Genomic DNA, 25636 nt, shown 5'->3' on the forward strand with positions numbered 1-25636 from the left:
AACATACTTTGTTCATAAAAGTATGTTCATATAGTTACTAAAGCTGTTCAGTTCTGTATAGTAGCATATGAAGAAACAAACAAACTTTGGACATTATCCTCCCATCTCTCCACACTTTTTGATCACTTTAAAGAGGAGCATGACTTGCTTTTCAAGATGGTACAAGGAGAACAAACGAGAATGCTCTGCAATTCCCTTTTGAAAGCCACTGATTTTGTGTATGTTTGGAATTCCATGCAATTTTAGATGATTTCCAAACTGTTAGGAATGGAGAAAGCCTGATGCATTGATTATAATCTATAGCTTGTTTCAGGTCCTTTGGTACTAAATTGCAGTTTTACCTGACAATGCATTATTGCTTGACTCCCTCATTCTCTCGAATAAATGTAGCTTTGAGAATACTAAGCAGCCCTAGTTCAAACACAATTTGTGTGGAGCTGGCTTACCTTGTGGGAGGAGAATGTCCATTTCTTGATCATGGACATCAGGTGACAACAGACAGTAGTGAACAGCCTCAATCGATTTGAGCTGCCAGACACTGGTGGAACTGCAGCACCACAAGGACTTAATGGGAATGGGACAAATATAATTGCTGTAATGTTTCGGACACTCACGTTGTAAAAGGCTTGTTAGCAAATGACATCCAGGTTACAAGTCAAATTAAAGTGAGCTGCTGCGTCATTATGAAGATGTCATTACAAAGCAAGCAAATCATAGTTGCCAACTTCTTAAAATTGGCCATCTTAAACAGGTAAGACCCTCATGTATACTGTTAGCCTTTTTTAATATTACTAAGCAACTTCTGTTCCTGGTTCAAAATTTGTGTTCGATAACGCTGAACACAACTCAGTCTGTATTGTCGTCAATCTTCCTTTTGAAAATAAGAAGAGTTTTACTAATTGTGTTTTTTTTTAAATTTTGTTAACAGGTCCCTCTATGCCAATTTTGAGCAGGAACTTAGTGTCAAAGGGATACCAGTTTTGCGATTTGTGCCTCCAAGTGAGATTTTTGCAAATTTCACAGTGAACCCAGAAAATGCTGGTTTCTGTGTTCCAGCTGGAAACTGCCTGGGTTCAGGTCTATTGAATGTGAGCATGTGCAGGCAAGGTAACTGGATTAAAGTCACATATTGACTGATGTTGGAAGGAACAGGGCTCTGTTTGGAGGGTTTGGACCCTTCAAGATAAACTTAGAGATTTTATGGACTAGAATTACAAAACGAGTTGGTTAGCTCCACTGCTAGACAGACCATAAGACAGAAATTAGGCCATTCAGCCCATCGAATCTGCTCTGTCATTCAGTCATGGCTGATAAGTTTCTCAACCCCATTCTCTGGCTTTCTCCCCATAACCCTGACCCCTTGACAATCAAGAACCAATCTATCTCCATCTTAAATATACTTAATGACCTGGCCTCTACAGCCTTCTGTGGCAGTGAATTCCATAGATTCACCACTCTCTGGCTGAAGAAGTTTCTCCTAATCTCCGTTCTAAAAGGTCTTCCCTTTACTCTAAGGCTGTGCCGTCGGGTCCTAGTCTCTCCTACCAATGGAAACCTCTTCCCAACATCCACTCTGTCCAGGCCATTCATTATTCCGAAGTTTCAGTCAGATCCCCCTCATCCTTCTATCAAGTAGAGACCCAGAGTCCTCAAACATTCCTCATATGTTAAGTTTTTCATTCCTGGGACCATTCTTGTGTACCTCCTCTGAAACTGATCCAGGGCCAGTACATCTTTCCCAAGATATGGGGCCCAAAAATGTACACAATACTCCAAATGTGGCCTGACCAGAGCCTTACAGAGCCTCCGAAGTACATCCGTGCTTTTATATTCAAGTCTTCTCAAAAGAAATGCCATTCCATGCATTTGCCTTCCTAACTACTGACTCAGCCTGCAAGTTTACCTTGAGAAAATCCTGGACGAGAACTCCCAAGTCTCTTTGCACTTCAGATTTCTGAATGTTCTCCCCATTTAGAAAATAGGCCATGATTCTATTCTTCTTCCCAAAGTGCATGACCTCACACTTTCTCACATTGTACTCCATCTGTGACTTCTTTGCCCACTCTCCTAACCTGTCCAAATCCTTCTGCAGCTTCCCCGCATCCACAATATTACCTGTCCCTCTACCTATCTTTGTATCGTCTGCAAACTTAGCCAGAATGCCCTCGGTTCCTTCATCTAGATCCTTAATGTATAAAGTGAAAAGTTGTGGTCCCAACACTGACCCTTGTGGAACACCATTTATCACTGGCTGCCATCCAGAGAAAGACCCTTTAACCCCACTCTGTGCTTTCTGCCAGACAGCCAATCTTCTATCCATGCTAGCACCTTGCCTCTAACACCATGGGCCCTTATCTTACTCAGCAGCCTCCTGTGCAGCACCTTGTCAAAAGGCCTTCTTGAAGTCCAGGTAGATAACATCCATTGGCTCTCCTTGGTCTAACCTGCCTGTTACTTCCTCAAATAATTCTAACAGCTTTGTCAGGCATGACCTCCTGTTAATGAAGCCATGCTGACTTTGTCCTATTTTACCATACATTTCCAAGTATTCAGAAATCTCATCTTTCACAATGGACTCTAAAATCTTACCCACAGCCAAGGTTAGGCTAATCGGCCTGTAATTTTCAGTCTTTTGCCTTACTTCCTTTTTTAAACTGAGGTGTCACGTTAGTGATTTTTCCAGTCCTCTGGGACCCTCCCTGACTCTAGCGATTCCTGAAAGATCACCACTAACACCTCCACTATCTCTTCAGCTATCTCCTTCAGAACTCTGGGGTGTAGTCCATCTGATCCTGGTGATTTATCCACCTTTAGGCCAATCAGTTTTACTAGCACCTTCTTCTTGGTGATGGCCACCATACTCAGCTCTGTCCCTGACTCTCTTGAATTTTTTTGGGATATTACCCGTGTGTTCCACTGTGAAGACTGATGCAAATTAATTATTCAGTTCCTCAGTCACTTCCTTGTTCCCCACTACTATCTCTCCAGTGTCATTTCCAGCAATCCAGTGTCCAATTTTACATCTCTCTTGCCCTTTATATATCTAAAGAAAGCCTTATGGTTCTCCTTTATATTACTGGCTAGCTTACCCTCATTTAATCTTCTCCCTCCTTTATTTCCTTTTTGTGTTGCCCTCTGTTGGTCTTTTTAAGCTTCCCAGTCCTCTGGTTTCCCACTCCCCTTCGCCACATTATATGCTTTCTCTTTTGCTTTTATACTATCCCCAACTTCCCTAGTCAGCCATGGTTGCCTCATCCTCCCTGTACCATGCTTCTTTTTCCTAGGGATGAATTTTTGCTGCGTCTCCTGAATTACTCCCAGAAACTCATGCCTTTGCTGTTCCACTGTCTTTCCTGCTAGGCTCCTCTCCCAGTCAATTCTGCCCAGCTCCTCCCTCATACCTCTGTAGTTGCCTTTATTTAGCTGAATTACCGTTACCTCTGATTCTATCGTCTCCCTCTCCAATTGCAGAGTAAATTCAATCATCTTATGATCACTGCCTCCTAAGGGTTCTTTCACCTTCAGCTCCCTTATCAAGTCTGCCTCATTGCATAACACTATATCCAGAATTGCATGTTCCCTAGTGATCTCCACAAGCTGCTCCAAAAAGCCATCTCAGACATTCCACAAATTCCTTTTCTTGCAATCCACTACCAACCTGATTTTCCCAGTCCACCTGCATATTGAAATCTCCCATGATCACTGTGACTTCTCCTTTCTAACACACCTTTTCTAACTCCTGGTGTATCTTGCGCCCCAGCTCCTGACTGCTATTTGGAGGCCTGTACATAATTCCAACTATGTTTTTTTTTAAACCTCCTGCGGTTCCTCAACTCTACCCACACAGATTCTACACCATCTGACCCTACTTTGTTTCTTACTAATAAGGCAACCTGCCCCTTCTGCCCACCTGTCTATCTTTTTGATAAGATGTATATCCTTGGATATTCAGCTCCCAATCCTGATCCCCTTGCAGCCATGTCTCCGTGATGCTCACCACGCCATAGCTAGGATGTGGTTGAGCATGATGCTAACGGTGCAGGATTTGATCCCTATTCTTGCTGCGGTAGGTTTAGAGCCTACTTCTTAATCCAGCCCCTTAGGACAATGGTGGCGTAAGCCATGGTTAAATGATGGCAAATAATCGAGAATGGTGCCTGAAGAAGACCAATGTTACAGTTCGTGTTTTAAGGTTTGTCGCCTCTGAAGCATTTATCATGACTTCTTGTAATGTTACCGATAGTAGGTCAGAGTCTGACTGTGTGGAGTTTGAACTGGCAGGCCATGCAACCTGTGATTGCACTTACAGAACTCACCTTTGACCATTGCGTTCATAAAACATGGAAACTTCTTGTGCAAAGTCTCACTGAAAGGTCAGTGGATTTTTGCAAATTGACTGAGTGTACTTAACACTTTAAATGGTCTCAGATGACTTGGGTAAGCATGCTACAACTGGGCCAGCCTGTTAATAAAGTCACTGCTTGTACTAGGGGTGTATGTTTCTCAGTTCCTGGATACCTAACTTCATTTGGTTCTATGGCAGCTCACCATATACAATCAATTAATCTAACCTTCCTCTTTTAATTTGACTAAAGGTGTGAGTTTAATTTGTGCAGCCATTAAATATGTAGTAGTTTCACTATGAACCAAAAAACACCTTATTTACAATGTATAATACCATTTAGGCACACTCAATCAATTAACATTTTATTTTTCTCTCCTTTACTACAATAGGGGCTCCTATCGTTCTTTCATCTCCACACTTTTACCAGGCAGATCAAAAATATATTGATGATATTGAGGGAATGCACCCAGACAAGGCGAACCATGAAACGTTTCTGGACATAAATTCTGTAAGTAAATGTAGCTAACTTCATGAAAAATAGAACGTAGGAACATGTTTAAAAAGGAGCTGGAGTGTGCCATTGGCCCTTCAAGCCTGCACTGGTATTTGTTCTGATCAGCCAACTCAGCCTGTTCTTGCTCACTGACAGTTTGTGCACTATACACAGAAAGCAATGTGTGTATTGTAACTTTCAAAGAGAGACATGAAATTTGAACAATGTGCAGGAGTAGGCCATTCAGTCCCTTGAGTCTGAGCTGTCACTTAACAAGATTGTGATTGGTCTGATTGTAAGCACTAATCTGCATTTGTGCCTACCCATGACAACTTTTCACCATCACCCCACTTTGCATCTTGCCTAACAAAACTGTGTCTACCTCTGCACTAAATTATTCAAAGTCTGTCTTACCCAAACAAGTGATGGAAGCAGAGTATCAAAGCCTCCAGATGCTATAACAGTAAAAACTTTGTCTTGTCTGTTTTAAATGGGTAGTTCTGTTTTTTTAAAACAGTTACCCCTAATTCTATATTCTCCTATAACTCTCCTCATCTACCTGTCAATACCCTTCCTGTTTCAATGAAATTGCTGTTACTGTTTCAAACTCCAGCAGATACAAGCCCAGCCATTTTTCCTAAGAAAATTCACCCATTTCGGGTATGAGTCTGGTAAGCCTTCTCTGAACAGCTTCTAACAGAATTACATCCATCCATGAGTAAGGTGACCAATACGGTATGCAATTCTTCAAATGCAGTCTAACCAGTGCCCTATATACCTGAAGCATAACCTCCCTATTTTTTAATTTTCTTTCAATAAATGATAACATCTATTAATATTTCTAATGATTGCTGTACCTGTGTACTAATCTTTTGTGAATCATGCACTTGGTTGTTATTATCAACAGCCAGGTGGGAATCGGGGAAAACTCTCCAGTAGTTAGAGCCATCAGTCATCTCAGCTCCAGGTCATCCTCTGTAGGGTTCCTCAGGACAGTGTGCTAGACAAACCATCTTCAGCTGCTTCATCAGTGACTTTCTGTCCATCATAAGGTCAGAAGTGGGGATGTTTGCCAATGACTGCACAATATTCAGCACCATTCGCAACTCCTCAGATACTGAAGCAGTTCATGAGCAAACTCAACAAGATCTGGACAACATGCAGGCTTGGGATGACCATTTATTAAATGTACAAGTTGTAAACATGTTGTTCAAGTCAAATGTTGCATCTTGAGAGGGATTGGATGTCAGTTAATGCTTACCTTGGATTCTGAATTGGTGACAATTTGCTGCAGCACACCTTCTGTTATTTACTCTTGTGATTTTCAGTACATCAGTTACGTGCTGCCATCGGTCTTCTCTACTTTAGAAGACCAAAGAATACTTGCCGTTGGCAGCTGCCTTGGACCCTCATTCATAAACACCAAGTGTCACTATGTACTAACCTTCTACCTGCCCTGGTATCTCGCAGGCTGGATCTGGCCACATTGCAGTCCAAGCAGTTGGACTGTACCATTTAATCTGTTGCGGAAAAAATTGTAGAGAAGCACTTTTTGACCACAGGTTCATCAGGCAGTTGTCATATGTAAGGTCCTCGAGGCCCTGGGGCAATAGAAACAGCTGACCCTACCTTTGGGTTCCGGACTCTCCGACATTTGGCAGAATGCCTCTTCACCAGAACTTTCAAACAAACTTGGCTAGTGGTGAGAAGGGTGCCCTCTGCCTGATTTTGTTTTTGTGTTTTATTTTGTGCGATGCTTCTGCGACACATAAAGTGCCCTTGAACCAGCTGCAGTGGTAAAAAATTGCACGTCTGCCTTTCCCTAAATGTAGCAGTTTTTGTCATGATACACCCCAAGCAGCTTTGTGGTACAGGACTCTGTGCTGTACAAGCTACTCCCAGGGATGTGCGCCAAGACAACTGTCAACTATGCCTGGAGGATTGTCAACCTGAAACTTTCAGGTTTTCCAGTGTAAGTCGTTGTCCTTGACTGAGTGTTACAGTCTGGCACATTGCAAGATCCAGAACTACATGCTAAGGAATGCACTAAAGCTTGGGGCAGCCACCAAAAGGGCACGATTAGAACGTAAGCAGGCCAGTAGCTCTATTCCAGCTCCTTTTATTGCTGTCTGGGAAGCTTCTTCAGCACTGAGTTATTGAGTCTCTGCCGATGAGTGATTTTGTTACAGATAGTGACTCTAAAAGGCCATGGATGATTTTATGTATTGTGCTCAACTGTCCAATGGCTTCCGCCAAAACAACAATCATCATTTGTGAAGATCAAAGGAAGTATTCTGAGATTGTTAAAGGCAGAACACACACTAATCCAACAAATAATTGCAGCCTTACAAGTACTGCATGGTTTGAGTTGGCCCGCTCTCAACTTTTGCATAAAGGACATAATGATAACTGTCATAGGGTAAGCCTAATTCGAGATCGAGATAGTACTCGTTGTAATGTTTTTCTGTCAGATAATAAGAGGATAGCATTTGGATTCCAATGGACAGCTCTAACCCACCAATCAGAAGCAATTACTTAGCCAACGTCGTGCATTGTACTGGATAAAATAAGGATAGATCTGGCTGTTTGAATATTCTTTTAAAGTGGCAATGTTTTTGGATTTTGGAGCAAGACTAATTTTAACAAGTTAAACCTGAAATGCACACTTCAGCAATAAACAAATTCTATCTGCTAATACAGTTTTCTGTTACTTGGATGATTTCTGTTGATGGGAATGAAGTGCCATTGATAGTATGGGTCACTATAATTAAAATACTCGAGAGACTTAGAACAGACTGTCTGCAGTGTTATTAAGTATGATGTTGTTACCTATCACTACTAGCTACAAACATGCTTTGTATCTGATGCTTTTGTAGCTCTTCTTGTTGGAGAATGATGTGCACCTTAACTTCTCATGTTTCTGCTGTAAAAGCTAATGCTGTATTCCAACAAAAGAATCATTGATCCAATGAAAATCTGGATCTACAAATTAGCTGACTGGGTCTGGGAATAGTCACAGCAATACTGTTCAATAACAGACCTCACTCTTAAAGACAAACTGTGCAAAATTAACCATGTAAATGTTTGGTACAAGGAAGGAAATTGTGTTCCAATTTTAGTTAACCTTAATTTGGATTTACCCAAATACAGCTTCACATCTATGATGAATTTAAATATGTAAATAAGTAACTAGTTTATAAACCAATTTCTCAATCTATATTGTTTATATTTGAGGAAGTGTTTATTTGAGTTTGTCTCATGGATGATTGGGTTGGTGTTACTACACAATAACAATATAACAAACTGATTAAGGTGGTGACTGATGCCACTGAAACACAACAGATGCCTATGGCACACCAAATAGTCGTTCTTAAAAATTGTTTGCTTTTTTTAAATTTTTCCTAAGTTATTGTGGATTCAACTTCCATTGTGACTGAAATTTCTGCTTTAGACAACACCCTTTCTTCCTAACATCAGTGGTTCTGCAAGGCTTAATGTTTGTTACGTTAGCTCCAACCATTCTATTAATATCTCTCTGTGGGTGGAGACAATAAGTTCTATTCTAGCTTTTGGAGGCAACCAGTGTATCTGTACTTGCTTCACAAGATCCTATTAATTATGCCTGACCAGATATAGTACTTTTTGCTATCATATAATAATCTTTCTGAGCTTTAAAAACGGTGCCTTCACACTGCAATAGTGTACCCCTAATCCTTTGATAGACCCAAGACACAGCAAAGAAGAAGGCAGTGAGCTGCCTCAAATAATCCATACCCTGTACCACATACTAGTAGAAGTGGCAAATGTCACCAGTCACAATATCACATGCCAGCAATCATTATCTGGGAAAATACCTTGAGTGGAAACAATGCCAAACAGGGAAATCTGGGTCTGAAGAGAGGGCCATAGGGCAGGGCCTTTGCATGGTTAGCGCCTCAATGCAGTTTTCCATCAAATGAGAGTAGGAAGGGAGATTGAAATTAAGTAAGTGGGAAAAGTAAATGTTGTGAGGTAAAGACATCTCATTTTTGAATTTGAAAATTTAAAATGTGACAACAGTTAATGATAGGCAAACATGTGTGAATAGTCAGAGTGCCACCTAATGTTGGGTGGCTTTAAGGTAAAGTATGTAGAATGTAAGCAGACAGTGAGAATTGTTCACTTATAAAGTGATGTGCATGGGTGCAAAGAGTTGAAAGAGGTTTATTACAGGATGGTGAACACCTACAAGAAAATAACTTGATTTTCTATAACAACGCACAAGTGAATATCTGTCTGTGCTGACTTGTTGTAATGTTTAGCTTACAGGACTCCTCGTGAGGGCAGCAAAACGAGTTCAGATCAATGTTTACATTGAACCAATAGCAGGATTTGAGTGAGTATACTTTTAAATATTATCCAACATCCATACTTGGTGATGAAGTTTTTGGGGATACACTTGCCTTTATAGATCTTGTTAGCATTGTACATGTTTAGAAATATAGTGTTGTTAGGTTTTGTCTAAAATAGCAGAAAAGGGAAACTTGAACAATTTAAAAGCTGTTTGATTTGGTTCTTAACACTAGAAATGTTTTGGAATTTTTTTTTTTTTGTTCCAATAATCCAGAGGGAAAGGCCAGAAATATTACAGTGTAGGAAGAGGTTATTCAGCCTCTTATGCCTGCACCAGTTCTATTATCTGATGCCAATCTCCTGCCTTTCCCCCACATCTCTGCACACCATTACTTGGCAAATAAACATCTTAATACCCTCTTGAAGGCCTTCAATTGAATGTGTCTCCACCATATTTCCAGGCAGTGGATTCCATACTCTCTTTTTCTCACATCACCCTTGCTTCATTTGCGCATCACTTTGAATATATGGCCTCTTGTTTCTTTTACAAATGAAAACAGCTTCATCCTATCAAGCTTTATTGTCAACTTTGAAGACTTTTTCCTTGACTTAATCGCACCATTTGAAACAAGAATCAGATTTTGAGACCATTTTCTTTTCAGATTTATCATCTTCTGTAGATTTTTGGCTGGTTAGTCAATTTTGAGTTTTTGACATGCCATTCATAGCTGCTAAATGCGTGATATTTGTCTCCAATGTAAAATGGCTGGCAGGCTGTCAGGGCACAGGCTTCTCTGCCTATTTCCCCTTTTATGCCAGCTACCCATTCCCACTAGCTTGCTATGTTTTGACAAGCACCATTCCATATTGACCCCAGATTCTTGTCTATCCTGGATGGATTTACAAATGTTATATAATCTAATCTTAAAATAAAAATTCTGAGTACACCAGAGGGAGCTCGACAATAAGGGTAATGAATGCCAGTAAGTCTCTCTTCCAGAATGATGTTAAAGGTAGTTCAGTTGCAGATTTCAAAACTAAATTTGATCAACTTTGTTAGGCAAGGATATAAATGCTCCAACACCAAGGGTAGATGGAACATATATAAGTTATTAACTCTAATAACAGAACAGGCCCAAGTGCTGTAGATGTTGGTATGTTCACCGAGCTGGGAGGTTTGATAGCAGACATTTCGCCTCCTTGGTGATATCCTCAGTGCTGTGGAACCTCCTGTGAAGCGCAGTTGTCTTGTGCCGGGCTGGAATTTATATATGGTCTGGTTTTTACTGCTTCCTGTAGGTGCTGGTTCTGGTCATGTATTGTAATAGTCAGTATATCGGGTCTAATTCCATGTGTTTATTGATTGAGTCTGCGGATGAATGCCAAGTCTCCAAGAATTCCCTCCGAGGGAATGCACAACTGGAACTGGAACCGGCACTTGCAGGAAGCAGCAAAAACCAGCCCATATATAAATTCGAGCCGGCACAAGACAACAGCGCTTCACAGGAGGTTCCACAGTACTGAGGATGTCACCGAGTAAGGGGACGAAATGTTTGCTACCAAACCTCCCAGCTCGGTGAACACACCAACATCTACAACCAGCACCCGAGCTACAAATCCTCACTCAAACCGTGAAGGCCCAAGTGCTGCTTGTTTCTGTGTAGTGATGGGATACAGTTCAGAAATAACAATCTCTCTTTGGTGCTGAGTCACAAAATTGTTACATGCAAAAGGAGGCCATTTGGCGTACCATACTGCACAGGCTGTCAGCATTTGGGCTTAGAGCCAAACTTCTGTTTCTCCCCATAACCTTGCACATTGGATGATTAGTTAAGTAGAAACAATGCCCTCTTTGAGTGTTCAGTGGAATCTTCTCCACACACTTCCAGGCAGTGCATTGCCGCTCCCAGTCCTGTATGAAGAAGTTTTTCTTGTGCAAAAAACTTTGTGTCATCTTAGAAGCAGGAACAATTTCTCCTTATCTACTCTGCCCAGCCACCCCTCAATTTAGAAAACTTCTATCCAATCACCTTTTAGTCTTCTCTTGTGCAAGGAAAGTAATCGCCACTTCTTCAAACATTTTAATAACTGATGTTTCTTATTCCTGGAACCATTCTCATAAACCTCTTCTGTACTCTATCTAATGCATTCAGATCCTTCCTATAGTCTCACAACTAGCGCTGTACTCACTACTCAAGCTGAGGTCTATTCAGTTGTTCTGTATAAGTCCAGCATCACCTCCCTGCTCTTGTACTGCTTTTCTCTATTAATAAAGGGTAGAATACTGCAGGCTTTATTAACAGATCTGCTACCAGTACTACCACCTTTTAATGACTTATACATGTATAAACCCAGGTCTCTGTGATCCTGCATACCCTTTGGAATAGTAACAATTTTCGTACTATTCTCCATGTTATTTTGTACCACAGTGCATCAACTCAGTTTTGTGCATTGAACTTCATCAAGCCAGTTCTAACTGGCACGCGCACACACACACACACACACCCCACCTCTTGATCCATAGATATTCATCTTAGGATCATCATTTGCCTTTCATTTTGCTCACCGCCCATGGGGTGCTGCTGACCCCGCAGTGGGTGTGTTACACCCGCGTTTGTATATAGATTTTTTTTATATATGTATACCACCTACTTTGTTTAAAAGGTCTGACTACTTAATGCATACAATCTTTTATAATAACATTTGTCCCTTCTGTTTCGTTAGAGCTTCAACTTCTAACTTCCATATAAATTTAATTCTTTCCACCTTCTGAGCTGATGCCCATTCAGTATTACAATTACCAACGTACACAAAATCAATATTACAGCTGCATGCGATAACGTTCTCCCCCATGGGTGTATTTGAGCATTAGATCTACAATTCCAAAACTACTCCAAAAACCAGGGACACGCAACACCTCTTTTGTCTTATCGGCATTTGTTCAAGTATGTTTATTTCATTGTCACCTTTCCCTTTTCTGCAATTTGTGCACAGCTCGCTGTTAGGTTTGGAAATTGTGGCACCTTGGCAATGCACGCCCACAGATCCTGATCTGTTTTGGTGTGTTGAATCATGAGATTTTCCTTCATTCCCACTTTTGTTACTGGCCAAGGCAAGCTTTGTTCTCCGATAACCAGGACTGAGGTCACTTTATCGACCTAGTCCTTTGGAGGGACACAATGTAGCTATTTCTGTCCCTTGATAGAATTCATGGCTGCCGTTGCTACATAGTATGTCTGTCCACGAGTACATGTTGCAAACAAAAAACTGATTATTTGCAGGCAAAATAGACAATGAGCAATTTTCATAAGTACTGATCCCAGTGAACCATAATTTTTATCTTGGCCATCATTTCTGAATGGTTGCCCAATAATAGGTGTAGAAACTGACTAATGATTTTCCCATCTGGGATGACTGACATTGTCACTTCTAGAATTTTGTTGCATGAAAACCGTACCCCTTCCTGGATACTCAAAGTTTTACTTGTGCACGCCAAACCATCCACCACTGCATAATACAAGTTTGACCCCTCTACTTCCCCTCTGTTCATCTGTATTACCTTGATCTTTTGAGCGAAGTTGTTCTTGATCACAGGGTATTCTTTAAGTGTTGACACTGATACAGGTGTGCTTGTCAGCCTGAATTAGGTTTATTGTCACATGTACTCAAATACAGAAGTAGAGGAGTACGGTAAAATGTTTACAATATCCCCTGACATGGTACCATTTTAGGTACACAGTACTGGGGTAAAAACGTTTGATACAAAATAGATAGACAAAGGGGAAAAAAAAAAGTTGCATCACCTTACAGATATTAATAGTATAAGAAAAATAAGAACTAAAGTTAGAGTTCCAGAGCGAGTCTGACTGTGGCCTCTGTCGTGGTTAACCCGGTTGCAATGAGATATATTATTCCCTTCATCTTGCACTAGGCCTGTAATACACAACTGTAACTTCTCTTATTTCCAGCTTGTTTCTTACATTTAATTTAGTTTTTCCTACTAGTTCATCCAAGTCCTGCTCCCAATTTTCTTCGGACTCTAGCTAATCGTTTCTTCCGACCCACTTTCTTCTTGTGGTGGGATCGAGGAGCGGTTTGTTTCTTTGGCATCTTTTATTGTCCTATCTGTACAGATGAAGAGCAGTCGACAAATTTTTTTTAAAAAAATTTTGTTAATTACCAGTATTCCTTCCCTTTTGATTTGATACAAATGGTCCCTTGGGATCATTTGCTATCATAACTTGGCACTCATGTTTTTCTCCTTGATACAGTAAGTTGTTGCCTAACATAGTAGTAGTTTTCACCCCTTTTACTGCTACGTTTCTCTCCTGTAACTAAAGTGTCCATCTGGCAATTCTATTTTGGCTTACTGTGCCATTGTTGATGCGTGTATCCAGCAGCATCTGAATGGGTGTATATTCTGTCAAAATTGTCAACAGGCTCAACTTACGATGTAGGTAAAATATTCTACCACCCAGAAGGCCAACAAATACTTTTCACATGCTCTATTGGCACGAGCATGCATGAAGCATAGGTTACTGGTCTTAACTGACCGTATACCACCTGTAATAAGGCCACTGATATTGTGGAATCTGTTAGGGCCACCTCTAAGGAGAATGGTTCGGGGTAAACAGGACAGGAGTGCTCACCAAGCCCTACTTCAAAGCTGTTATTGCTTGTGTGTGTTCTGGCTTCCATTCTCGATCTCCCATAGTACTGCTCCTCTCCTGAGCTGTTTTATGTACTGCATTCATAGCAGTCTTCAAATTATTGCACTGTTTTTTCAACGCCTCTTTCTCCTCATGATCTTGTTTAAATGCCATCTAATTTATTTCTCTCTCTCTCTCTGTAATTTCTTGTACTCTATCTCATACTGTTTTATCTGGGTTCAATAATTCTCAGCTTTTTCTGTAAACCTGTTTAACTCCTTCCAAAGATCATCTACCAGCTTCAGTTTTTCCTGTTGGTTTTTTCTGCCCAGTTCTCCAGCAGACAGCCGACTGCTACAGACTTCTGCAACTTTTCTAAATTCCCTGTCAGCAGTTTCCCTTGCGCAGCCTTCCAAAGGGTTTTCCCAGTGGTTTTTCCCTCACTACTGGAGTGACCAGCATTCTCCCGGAGTTGCGGACACTTGCCTATTATGTACACAACCTGAACTCCCAATTCTACTCAGCTTTATTGGACACTAAAAACCGTAAGTACAGTAAACTTACTGGTGCCTACCACCCAAAACGGGCTTCCTCCACCCCCCAAATCCCCAGCCGTACCCAGGACCTTCCCCACAATGGGTCCGCCGCCATTGGCGATGAGGCCACTATCGGAGAACCCACAGATGACGTCACATCCGCCACCGCCGGGTTCCCCACTTCCGGGACAGCAAGCACCATCGCTGCCGTTGCCACCGACACTGAAGTCGCGACCACCCTCACTGCTACTGCCGGCGCCTACCCCGCTCCTCCTACCTCCGACGCCGGTCCGCCCATCACCGACGCGGACGCAACCCCGCCCACCGCCGACACCGGCACAACCCCGCCCACCGCCGACGCAGCTCCGCCCACAGCCGACGCCGACACAGCTCCGCCCATAGCCGACGTAGCTCCGCCCACCACCTCCACAGCCAGCAGCTCCAGAGGAGACAGCAGCACCCAGCCCTGCCGAGTCTTCACCATCCCCCCAGACCTACCCCTTACTGAGGACGAACGGTCAGTCCTCAGTAAAGGGCTCACCTTTGTCCGCCTCCACCCACAGATCAACGAATACCGCTCACGCTTGGACATAGAGCAGTTTTTTCCGCCGCCTCCGCCTCCACGCTTACTTCTTTAACCGTGAACCTAACCCTCCCTCTACTGACCCCTTCTCCCGCTTCCAACACACCCCCTCCTCCTGGACACCACCCCAAGGCCTCCTACCCTCCCTCGACCTCTTCATCTCCAACTGCCGTCGAGACATCAATTGCCTCAACCTCTCCACCCCTCTCACCCACTCCAACCTCTCCCCCGCAGAACGTGCAGCCCTCCGCTCCCTCCGCTCCAATCCCAACCTCACCATAAAACCCGCGGACAAGGGAGGTGCAGTTGTAGTATGGCGCACTGACCTCTACATCGCCGAGGCCGGACGCCAACTCTCCGACACCTCCTCCTACCGCCCCCTTGATCATGACCCCACCCCTGAGCACCAAACCATCATCTCGCAAACCATCCACAACCTCATCACCTCAGGTGACCTCCCACCCACGGCCTCCAACCTCATCGTTCCCCAACCTCGCACTGCCCGCTTCTATCTCCTTCCCAAAATCCACAAACCTGAATGCCCTGGTCGACCCATTGTCTCCGCCTGCTCCTGCCCCACCGAACTGATCTCCAACTATCTCGACTCCATTTTCTCCCCCTTGGTCCAGGAACTCCCTACCTATGTCCGTGACACCACCCACGCCCTCCACCTCCTCCAGAACTTCCAATTCCCCGGTCCCCAACACCTCATCTTTACCATGGACGTCCAGTCCCTCTACACCTGCATTCCCCATGCAGATGGCCTTAAGGCCCTCCGCTTCTTCCTGTCCCGCAGGCCCGACCAGTCCCCCTCCACTGACACCCTCATCCGCTTAGCCGAACTCGTCCTCACACTCAACAACTTCTCTTTCAATTCCTCCCACTTCCTACAGACAAAGGGGGTAGCCATGGGTACCCGCATGGGCCCAAGCTACGCCTGCCTCTTTGTAGGTTACGTGAAACAATCCCTCTTCCGTACCTACACCGGCCCTAAACCCCACCTCTTCCTCCGTTACATTGATGACTGTATCGGTGCCGCCTCGTGCTCCCACGAGGAGCTCGAACAGTTCATACACTTCACTAACACCTTCCACCCCAACCTCAAATTTACCTGGACCATCTCTAACACCTCTCTCCCCTTCCTGGACCTCTCTGTCTCCATATCGGGCAACCACCTCGAAACCGATATTCATTTCAAGCCCACCGACTCCCACAGCTACCTAGAATACTCCTCCTCCCACCCACCTTCCTGCAAAAATGCTATCCCCTATTCCCAATTCCTTCGCCTCCGCTGCATCTGCTCCCAGGATGAGGCATTCCACTCCCGTACATCTCAGTTGTCCTCGTTTTTCAAGGACCGTAACTTCCCCTCCTCGGTGGTCGAGAACGCCCTCAACCGTGTCTCCCACATCTCCCGCACCTCATCCCTCACACCCCGTCCACGCAATAAAAACCAAAAAAGAATCCCCCTCGTCCTCACGTACCACCCCACCAACCTCCGGATCCAACGCATCATCCTCCGACACTTCCGCCATCTGCAATCCGACCCCACCACCAAAGACATCTTTCCCTCCCCACCTTTATCTGCTTTCTGGAGGGACAACTCTCTCCGTGACTCCCTTGTCCGCTCCACACTCCCCTCCAGCTCCACCACACCCGGCACTTTTCCCTGCAACCGCAGGAAGTGCTACACCTGCCCCCATACCTCCTCCCTCACCCCCATCCCAGGCCCCAAGAAGACTTTCCACATCAAGCAGATGTTCACCTGCACATCTGCCAATGTGGTATACTGCATCCGCTGTACCCGGTGTGGCTTCCTCTACATCGGGGAAACCAAGCGGAGACTCGGGGACCGCTTTGCAGAACACTTACGCTCGGTTTGCAACAAACAACTGCACCTCCCAGTCGCGAACCATTTCAACTCCCCCTCCCATTCCTCAGACGACATGTCCATCCTGGGCCTCCTGCAGTGCCACAACGATGCCACCCGAAGGTTGCAGGAACAGCAACTCGTATTCCGCTTGGGAACCCTGCAGCCCAATGGTATCAATGTGGATTTCACAAGTTTCAAAATCTCCCCTCCCCCTACCGCATCCCAAAACCAGTCCAGCTCGTCCCTGCCTCCCTAACCTATCCCTTCCTCCCACCTCAAGCCGCACCTCCATCTCCTACCGACCAACCTCATCCCGCCCCCTTGACCTGTCCGTCCTCCCTGGACTGACCTATCCCCTTCCTAACTCCCTACCTACACTCACCTTTCCTGGCCCCATCCCCGCCTCTTCGACCTGTTTGTTTCCTCTCCTCTATCCCTCTTCTATCCGCCTCCCACTCTCTCCCTATTTATTTCAAAACCCCCTTCCCCTCCCCCTCTTCTGATGAAGGGTCTAGGCCCGAAACGTCAGCCTCTCTGCTCCTATGATGCTGCTTGGCCTGCTGTGTTCATCCAGCCCTGCACCTTGTTGTCTCGGATTCTCCAGCATCTGCAGTTCCTACTATGCCTATTATGTACGTTTGGAGGAGTCCCTTCCAATCAAAACAATCCAAATCCCCAGGACTCAGAGATTCCCTTTGCTTCATCATCCTGGATTAGTAGTATTTAATTAATCCCTGACTCTAGTTTTCTCTGTACTCTCACAATCAGATCCAAATCGAGTCTCCCAACGGAGAGATTTAACCTTGAGACACCCACTGTCTGTCTCTGTCTGTGACAACAGTTAACCTCGGTGGAAGTTAGTATAGAAGACACAGAGCATCCTTTAACTTAAAAGCGCTGTGTCCTTCAGGATTCACTCCACTGTCAATTTTAGCTCCTTCTCCCTCCTGGCACTCCCTTGGGACCTCAAGCTGGATGTTTTTGTTTAGCAGCTGGAGGCAACTCTGTCGGTGCAGTCAATCTGCTTCTTTTCTACACCCACTCGGGTATGCCAATCGTGTTGCCCAGCTACCACCCTCGACAAGTTATTGGTTTGGAACAAAGAGAAAGAGAGTCAAATCTGTATCAACTAACAACTAACTTTATTAAAAACTGAAAGAACTGCGGATGCTGTAAATCAGGAGCAAAAACAAAATTTGCTGGAAAAGCTCAGCAGGTCTGGCAGCATCTGTGAAGAAAAAAAAATCAGAGTTAACGTTTCGGGTCTGGTGACTCTTCCTCAGAGTTCTGAGGAAGGGTCACTGGACCCAAAACGTTAACTCTGTGTTTTATTTCTTCACTTGTGAACTAAATTTATTAGTTAAGTTAAAACAGATATACAATTCACACCATTTGGTGTGAAGAAAGGATGAAAAGCAAGCATGCAATTCATACAAGACTAAAACCTATGCGTGCACCCACTAAGTTTCCTGACATTTGCTGAGCAGTCACAGAATATAAAGGCTAATACCTGAGAATAGGAGTTCACCTTGGCCAGGCGATTCCTCGGGTCCTTGATGTAGTCTCTATGCTTCCAACATAAGGTCCTCCACTTCTGTGAAGTTTGATCGCTGGAGTTTTTGCTGGCTGCATGCACAAAATCCTTCATTTTTATCCTTTTTCCTTATCTTTCTGAACTGGGGTGTTTTGCTTTTGCTGGTTCTGGCTCATCTGCTAAGCCTGTGGTCTTTCATTGTAGGCTCTGGCCTTCTTAATCTCCCACCAAATAAAGATTTGCACCTTAAGTCACCTTCTTTGTTTTCCTGAGTCGAATCAGTTTCAACTGGTTCCACCAGCACAAGCCAGTGGATGGGACTCTGGTTACTTCCATTCACTGTTGTTTCCATGTGTGTGATCAGTTCCTGGCCAACAGAATAAAGGTGTAATATTTGCAATTCTCCAGTCCTCTGGAACCACCCCCAAATCTAGGGAAGATTGCAAGATTATTTGCCGGTGCCTCTGCAGTTTCCATTGTCGTTTCCTTCAAAATCTTTTGACACATCTCATCTGATTCCTGTGCCATATCAATTTTAATTTCCAATAGTGTATCCAATACCTCCTTCCTAATTTTAAATCTTTCTAGTGATGAGTTTCCTCCTCTGCCCTGGGCAGTAGACAATGAAATTATTCATTGAACATGTGGAGGGTGTTGCACATGGAATGTGTCCTGCCTCCATCTATAAAACCACTTTTTGGTTTCTAATTGGCTCTATTTCTCTTCTTACCACCCTTTACCATTTATGTGCCTATTAAACACTTTGGGATTCTACTACCAACCTTACACTTCAAGTTTGCCCAGCCCAGCTCTATTCTTGGATAACTGAAGTCCACTCTCCACCAGTTGATTATACTTAGTCTGGATTGACCAGTGTCATTTTGCACCATCCTTACGATACAATGATCACTGTCTCCTCACCGTTACTTGATCTGCTTGGCCATGCTCTTTTCCAAGCACCAGTTCTAGAAATGTTTCCTTTCTTGGTCTGGACATGTAATGCTGTAGGAAATTCTCCTGAATGCAATCTCAGAACGTTTGCCTTCCCTCACCTCTGCGGTTTACACTACCACTATCCCAGTCTGTATTCAGATAATTAATGTCCACCAAACTACTCTGATGTTTACACTGCTCTGTAATTTCCTTGCACATTTGGTTGTCTATATCCTCTGCGCTAGTGGGTGATCTATAGACTACAACGAGAAATATAATTGCATTTTTTTTGTTCCTTAGTACCAGTCAAATCAATTCTGACCTTGAACTCTCTGGGATGTGTCTTTCTCTAGCACTCCGTGTTCTTCATTAAAAGTAGTCTAATTTTTTTCACATTTTTGATCTTTTCTGAACTCCTTATTATCAAGATTATTTAAGTCAGTCCCACTTTCTTGAAGCAGGTCACTGTTATCACCACAATATCATGATCCCATAAGGCAAACTGCCTTTAGATTTAGATTTTATTGTCACATACACTCAAGTAGACGAGTACAATGAAAAGTATATAATGTCACCACACAACTTGCCATTTTAGGTACCAACCTAATTAGGTACAAAGTAGTAAGAGAAACAGTGTTAAAAAGTTAAGCATTACTTCATAGAATAGGTAGAAAAATAAAGAAATAAGGTGTTAGTTAACATTAAAGTCTTTCTTAACTTATTCCTTTGTTTTTCTGTTTTAAATTAAGTTGATCTTCTTAACTACACTCTTGTGTGTTCACATACATGCAAAGTAATTCTCTGATTTAACCTTGCTTTTCTTATTCTGAATCCATCTATTCATTTGCTATTCTTAATTCTAGTGCTATCCACCTCTCCAAGTATTTTGTGTACTCTGGTATTGCTTTCTAATATTCTCTCCTGTTTACCACATCCCTGCTATGCTAATGTAAATTGTCCCTAACAGCACCAGCAAAACTCTCATTCAGGTGCAACCTGCCTGACTTGTACAAATTTCATCTCCCCCACAGCTAGTCCCTGTGTCCCAAAAATCTAAAGTCCTTTCTTCTGCGCTATCTTTCTAGCCATGCATTTGCCTGTCTTATCTACTTATAGATTGCTACTTTACAGGTCCTGCTCACCGGTTTTCTGCCTTGCTTTGTATATTCTGATTATAGAACTATATTTCCTCCTTCATAGTATGTCATTAATTCTGATATGGACTGCAACTGCTAATCTTGCACCCTCTCCCACAAGAAGGTCCTGCAGCAATTCTGTGACGTCCATGACCCCAGCTCTTGGGAGGCAACATACCGTCCTAGATTCTCCTCACTGACCACAGAAATGCCTGTCTGCTCCCTTGTCTAATGAATCCCTTATCATTATTGCTCTGCCACTCATCAGCCTCCCCTACTGTGCAGCCTGGCTACCTGTGGTGCCAAGGGTTTCGCTCGTGCTGCATCCCTTTGAGGAGCCATCACCTTTACCGGTACATAGAATGGATAACCAGTCAGTGAACAGGTCTTCTGGTGAGTCCCATGCTACCTGCCTGTTTTTCTTGGATTGTCTGGTGGTCACCCAATCCTATCTGCCTGCTTACTGCTAACTTGTGGTAAGACCACCTCTCTCAACATCTGTCCACATAGCTCTGCCTCACAGATGCATCTCAGTGATTTCAGGCACCACTTGAGCTCTGAACACCACAGCTTATGTTTGTGCAGCTGCTGACACAGGGATCTTTTGTCACTTCCACTGTTGCTTGTAGCACTGTGCACTGTGGTGGTGCACCATCACTTTGCATCACAGATATTATTGTATCAGCCAAGGATAGGTGATGGCCTAGTGGTATCATTAGACTGTTAGTCCAGAGACCCTGGTACTGTTCTGGTAACTCTGGTTCAAATCCTGCCATGGTAGAATTTGAATTGAGTAACTATTTACAATTAGGAGTCTCCTGATGACCTTGAAACTATTGTTGATTGTCAGATTAAAAGACCCCATGTGGTTCAATAATGTTCTTTAGGAAAGAAAATTGCTGTCCTTACCTGGTCTGGACTACACGTGACTCCAGACCCATATTAACGTAGTGTATGATTAACTGCTTGTTGGGCTGTTGGGGCTGGCCTCGCCTAGCAATGCACACATCCCATGCATGAATTAATGGAGGCTGCTTCTGCTGTTCCCAGTCAGTTAACACTTGGGGGTGCTGCTATAATTTTTGTGACTTCTGTGTGTGGATCTTTTATTAAATCAATAGTTTTTAGGGTTCCACCCATTTGTGAAATCTGTTTATTCATGGCTAACTTGGCAGGTGAAATGCAGATCATAAATTTGAAGATGTTGGTCAATAATTTTTTATAACACTATACAATGTATCTTTCCACACTTTAAATGATGACCACAGCTACACTGGTTTGTTGTAAGTGTACTCACGTTTCCATGCATAACATTTTAATTCTATAGGTCAGTAAATTATTTTCTTGTCTATTTAATCAAGCTTTGGTGTTGAGAATTCTATTCACAGTTGTGCATGTTGACAAGTGCATGGGGTGCTACCTCACGGTGCCGGGGTCCCAGTTTCAATTCCGGTGACCGTCTGTGTGGAGTTTGCACGTTCTCCCCGTGTCTGTGCGGGTTTCCTGCGGGTGCACTGGTTTCCTCCCACAGTCCAAAGATGTGCAAGTTGGGTGGATTTGCCATGGGAAATGTGGGGTTACGTAGATAGGATTGACAGGTGGACTCAATGGGACAAATGGCCTGCCTCCACACTGTAGGGATTCTATGATTTCTGATCCAAGACCCACCGATCTTTGGGCTTTTGGGGCAGGATGACCCATGAGTCAGTGAGAACCAGAGTAAAAGATTTGCTTTTTTTTTTCCTTCATTAAGGCATTTAGACTCTAACCATGATGCTGCTTGATGGACAAATTTTCATCATTGAAGATATTAGTCGTGAGCTCCTTACAGTCATTAAGGATGCATTCCATTGAGAACAAGTGTCTCTGAAACATTTTATTAGTTTTACTCTGGAACATTAGTTATCTGAGAGTTGAGAAAAGAGGATATGGTGTGGGAGATGGTATTCAGTCATTCAGACAATGACCTTTATGGATCTGTTGCCTGTGTGAATATCCTTGTCTAAGGGCTCCCAGGTTCATAGCCCTGCCCCTGTCACCAATTCTCCGTCATCTCAGAACTTGGCAAATGGACCTTGGTGGAAACCTATGTGTGACTTGGCTTAAAGTGAGAACCTGGAGAGGCACCATCATTATTTGAATGTTTTTGATGGGTCAATGTTCGGACGTCAGTGATGTGTTGAACCAGAATGATTGGGACCACCTTGCAGTGTTTCTGCCTTCTGCCTTTGCAGATGATGCAGTCTTCCTTCTCTTATTCTTTGTTGGAAACCTACACACCCTTCTGGAGTATCAATTATTGATACTCTGGTCTCCAAATCAAAAGATTATGGGTTTAAATCCCACTCCAGACTTAAGTGCAAGAATTGAAGCTCACACTCGATGAGGCACCTAACACCTTCTTAACTCTGTTGTTAGCAGTGACGTGAGCTCTCCAGGCACTCGCCTTTTGGAATTCTTGACCATACATCTCTAAATCTCGCTCTCCCTCCTTTTAAAGACCCTCATTAAAAACTGACCACTCTTGGCCATCTCTTTCTCTTAGTCATCTCTCTTGATAAGTCTTTTCTTAGTTGATGTCAATTTTTATCTATCATGTTTTTCGGTAGTTTTCTGTCACTAAAGGTATGTTTTTTATGGTACTGATCCAATTATATAATGGTTATGTACTTATGTAAGTCACTTTGTGAGATGACCTGTAATCATTTTACAGTTCAGTGCAATGACTGTGAGTTGATGGAACTGAAGTAAGTTATAAAGTGCAGTCTAGTTAGTAGATATTGTCAAAAGGCAACATGGAAATATGTTGTTCCTTGCATCAGTGTCTTAAAACTTCCACTATCCTTTTGAGTGCTCTTTTTCTAGTTTATTCAAACAGTTTTTCAGAAACTGATCTACAAAAGAATTCCACCAAACCAAATACATCTAACTAATGTGATCATGCATTGTAATTGTGCAAACAATTGAATTGGTCTCCTTTTGCACACTTATCATTTTTACTTCTGCCTTGTATGGCATTTAATTTTTAAATGTACTGCACCAGAAAATTTCAGTTGCAGCACCTTCTCGATTGCATTGCAGATGTGCAGACCTCGTGGATTTAAAATTTCAGTCCAGTGATAAGGGCAACTGATCAAACTCCTTAACCTGCAGTAGATCGATGAAATTTTAGCCTTTTTGGACCATTTGATTTTGTATGTTTTAAGCTTGTGTACAGTGAAGGTGAAATAATGTTAATAAGTTACTAAAACTGCCACAGTAGTTTGTGTTGTACTATCTTAGAACTGAAAATGACGTTTTCATTACTTCAGCTTTGCTTACCACATTATTCTTTAGCTTTCCCATTTTATTTTCTCACTACTTTTCTCTCTCGGCTATAACTCTCATTTATCTTAAGTATTCTAGGACACATTATGCAGCTTTTCATGTCCTGGTTTCCACTTGAGTTGGTACTTACAGCCAGTTCTTAATTTCTTTTCGTGAAGGTTTCAAAGTGAGAATGTAAATTTGTGTTGCTTCATTAATGAATAAACTGAAGAAGGATGGCAAATGGCACAAGTTGACTAGTGATCCAGATAAAGCCTTCTAAACATACCAGAGTTGAGATTTAAATTTCTTGCCTGCTGCACCTGAAGTGCAAGTTTGGGAGCATCAGTATAAACCTTGCCCCTCTGCATAATGCAAAGAAGTTAATTGATTCCCCAAGACTATAATATTTAAAAGATAATGTCATATGCATTTTTGATTTTTGTCTGTGATCCAAGGCAATTTTTACAGAGCATTGGGCTCTGTCGGGCAGGCAAAGGGCTATATTCCAAAAGAAATTCTTGAAATGTGGTTTAAATTCCCATCCAATCTTTTTTTTTTAAAAAAAAGCAAGAATCACCAACTGTTTGGCAACAGAAATTTTTGTATTTCACTGCCCAACCACGTGAACAACCTACTACTGCATTGTTATACCAAAATGATACTTTACATACTATTCTATTCTAAGTGATTTCATTTCCAAAAAAAAAATTTGTGGTGGATCATGACAATTTTGCCTTTCATTGTGTGACTCTTCATTGTCCAACTATATTTTTATATAGTAGATATAGGTTATAAGACCTCTCGACATTTTGTTGCTGTTACCTACAAGATACATAACTTCATTTATGGCCTAATATGAAACTGTAACTAATGTAATTCAGAACTGAATTGTGCCTGAAGCATTGGCAAAATATGTTGTAATGACAACTGAGCATTATAGAGGAGTTATATTTTATTCATCTCTTGCATGGAAATATTCTCGGCAGTACAGAATGTATGCTGTGATTTGTATTTTAAACTGATTGAATTCAATCAATCATATAATAGAAGAGTGAAGAGAAGCATGTGACCTCGTACAAAGTCTGCCTAGAGAGAAATCCATGTCACCTGGTTGCCATGAGAAGAGAAGCCCAGGTCAAAGGTAGAGTCATACAGTACAGAAGGGGCTCTTCATCCCATCGTGTGTACTGTCAAGGCTGCATTAAATCTACACTAGTCCTACTTGCCAGCACCTAATACAGTATGAAAATGGAGGCCCATGCTTTAGCCTCGGGGCACGCAGGAGAAGGCTGTTGCAACTTCACGCAGCCCAGAGGCTGTCAGACTAAGACTTTAGAGGATGAAAATCCACAAAACGTGCTGTAGGTTAACCACCAAGCAATGGTTAAATTGCACAGAATCACCAGAGGGTCCCTGGCAATGAGACATCCATTCAATTGCAATCAGAAGGTCTGAGGTGAAGGGATGTCTTTTAAAAGGTCACTGGAAGATTCACCCAGGTAAAGTAGAGAGGAGAGAGCTGGTCTCGACAAGGATTGTAACAATGTTTAGGGTTAAAGTAAGGATGTAGGTGTTATCCTAGGTCCATTGGCATAAATAAAGGTCCAAGAGTGTAAAATTTTAAAAGAAATGGATGGCATGTGTTGGATTCATACCATTTTCAGATACTTGTACTTGGAAGCAGGAATAGTTTTTTTTTTCAATTGCAGAAGCTTTATTTTAAGTGTGTCTTGTTTTTGCATCGCTGCTAAAGCCGACTCGATGTGTTCAGTGCATATATTAATATAGTGACCTATGTTATAGTCCGAAGTCACGCGTGTAGTGCATTCGCTATCATTCAGAATGATGGATGTTTCAATTGTCTCCAGTGCTTTTGACTTGCACAACAGGCGATGTGGAATGCAAGAATGGAT

The 25636-nt window shown here is 42.7% G+C and overlaps 1 protein-coding gene across 1 annotated transcript in view; it reads left to right on the plus strand.

Annotated features, from left to right (window-relative positions):
• The window catches only part of LOC109915756 (lysosome membrane protein 2-like), a 46743-nt gene that overhangs the window by 12589 nt on the left and 8518 nt on the right, over positions 1 to 25636 (plus strand). Inside the window, exons 6-8 of the mRNA XM_048604064.1 lie at positions 929 to 1107; positions 4735 to 4853; positions 9140 to 9213. Of these exons, the coding sequence (XP_048460021.1) occupies positions 929 to 1107; positions 4735 to 4853; positions 9140 to 9213 (372 nt within the window). The remainder of the gene's footprint in view (positions 1 to 928; positions 1108 to 4734; positions 4854 to 9139; positions 9214 to 25636) is intronic.

Source organism: Rhincodon typus, chromosome 1 (genome assembly GCF_021869965.1).
Source record: "Rhincodon typus isolate 14 chromosome 1, sRhiTyp1.1, whole genome shotgun sequence".
Taxonomy (NCBI): domain Eukaryota; kingdom Metazoa; phylum Chordata; class Chondrichthyes; order Orectolobiformes; family Rhincodontidae; genus Rhincodon; species Rhincodon typus.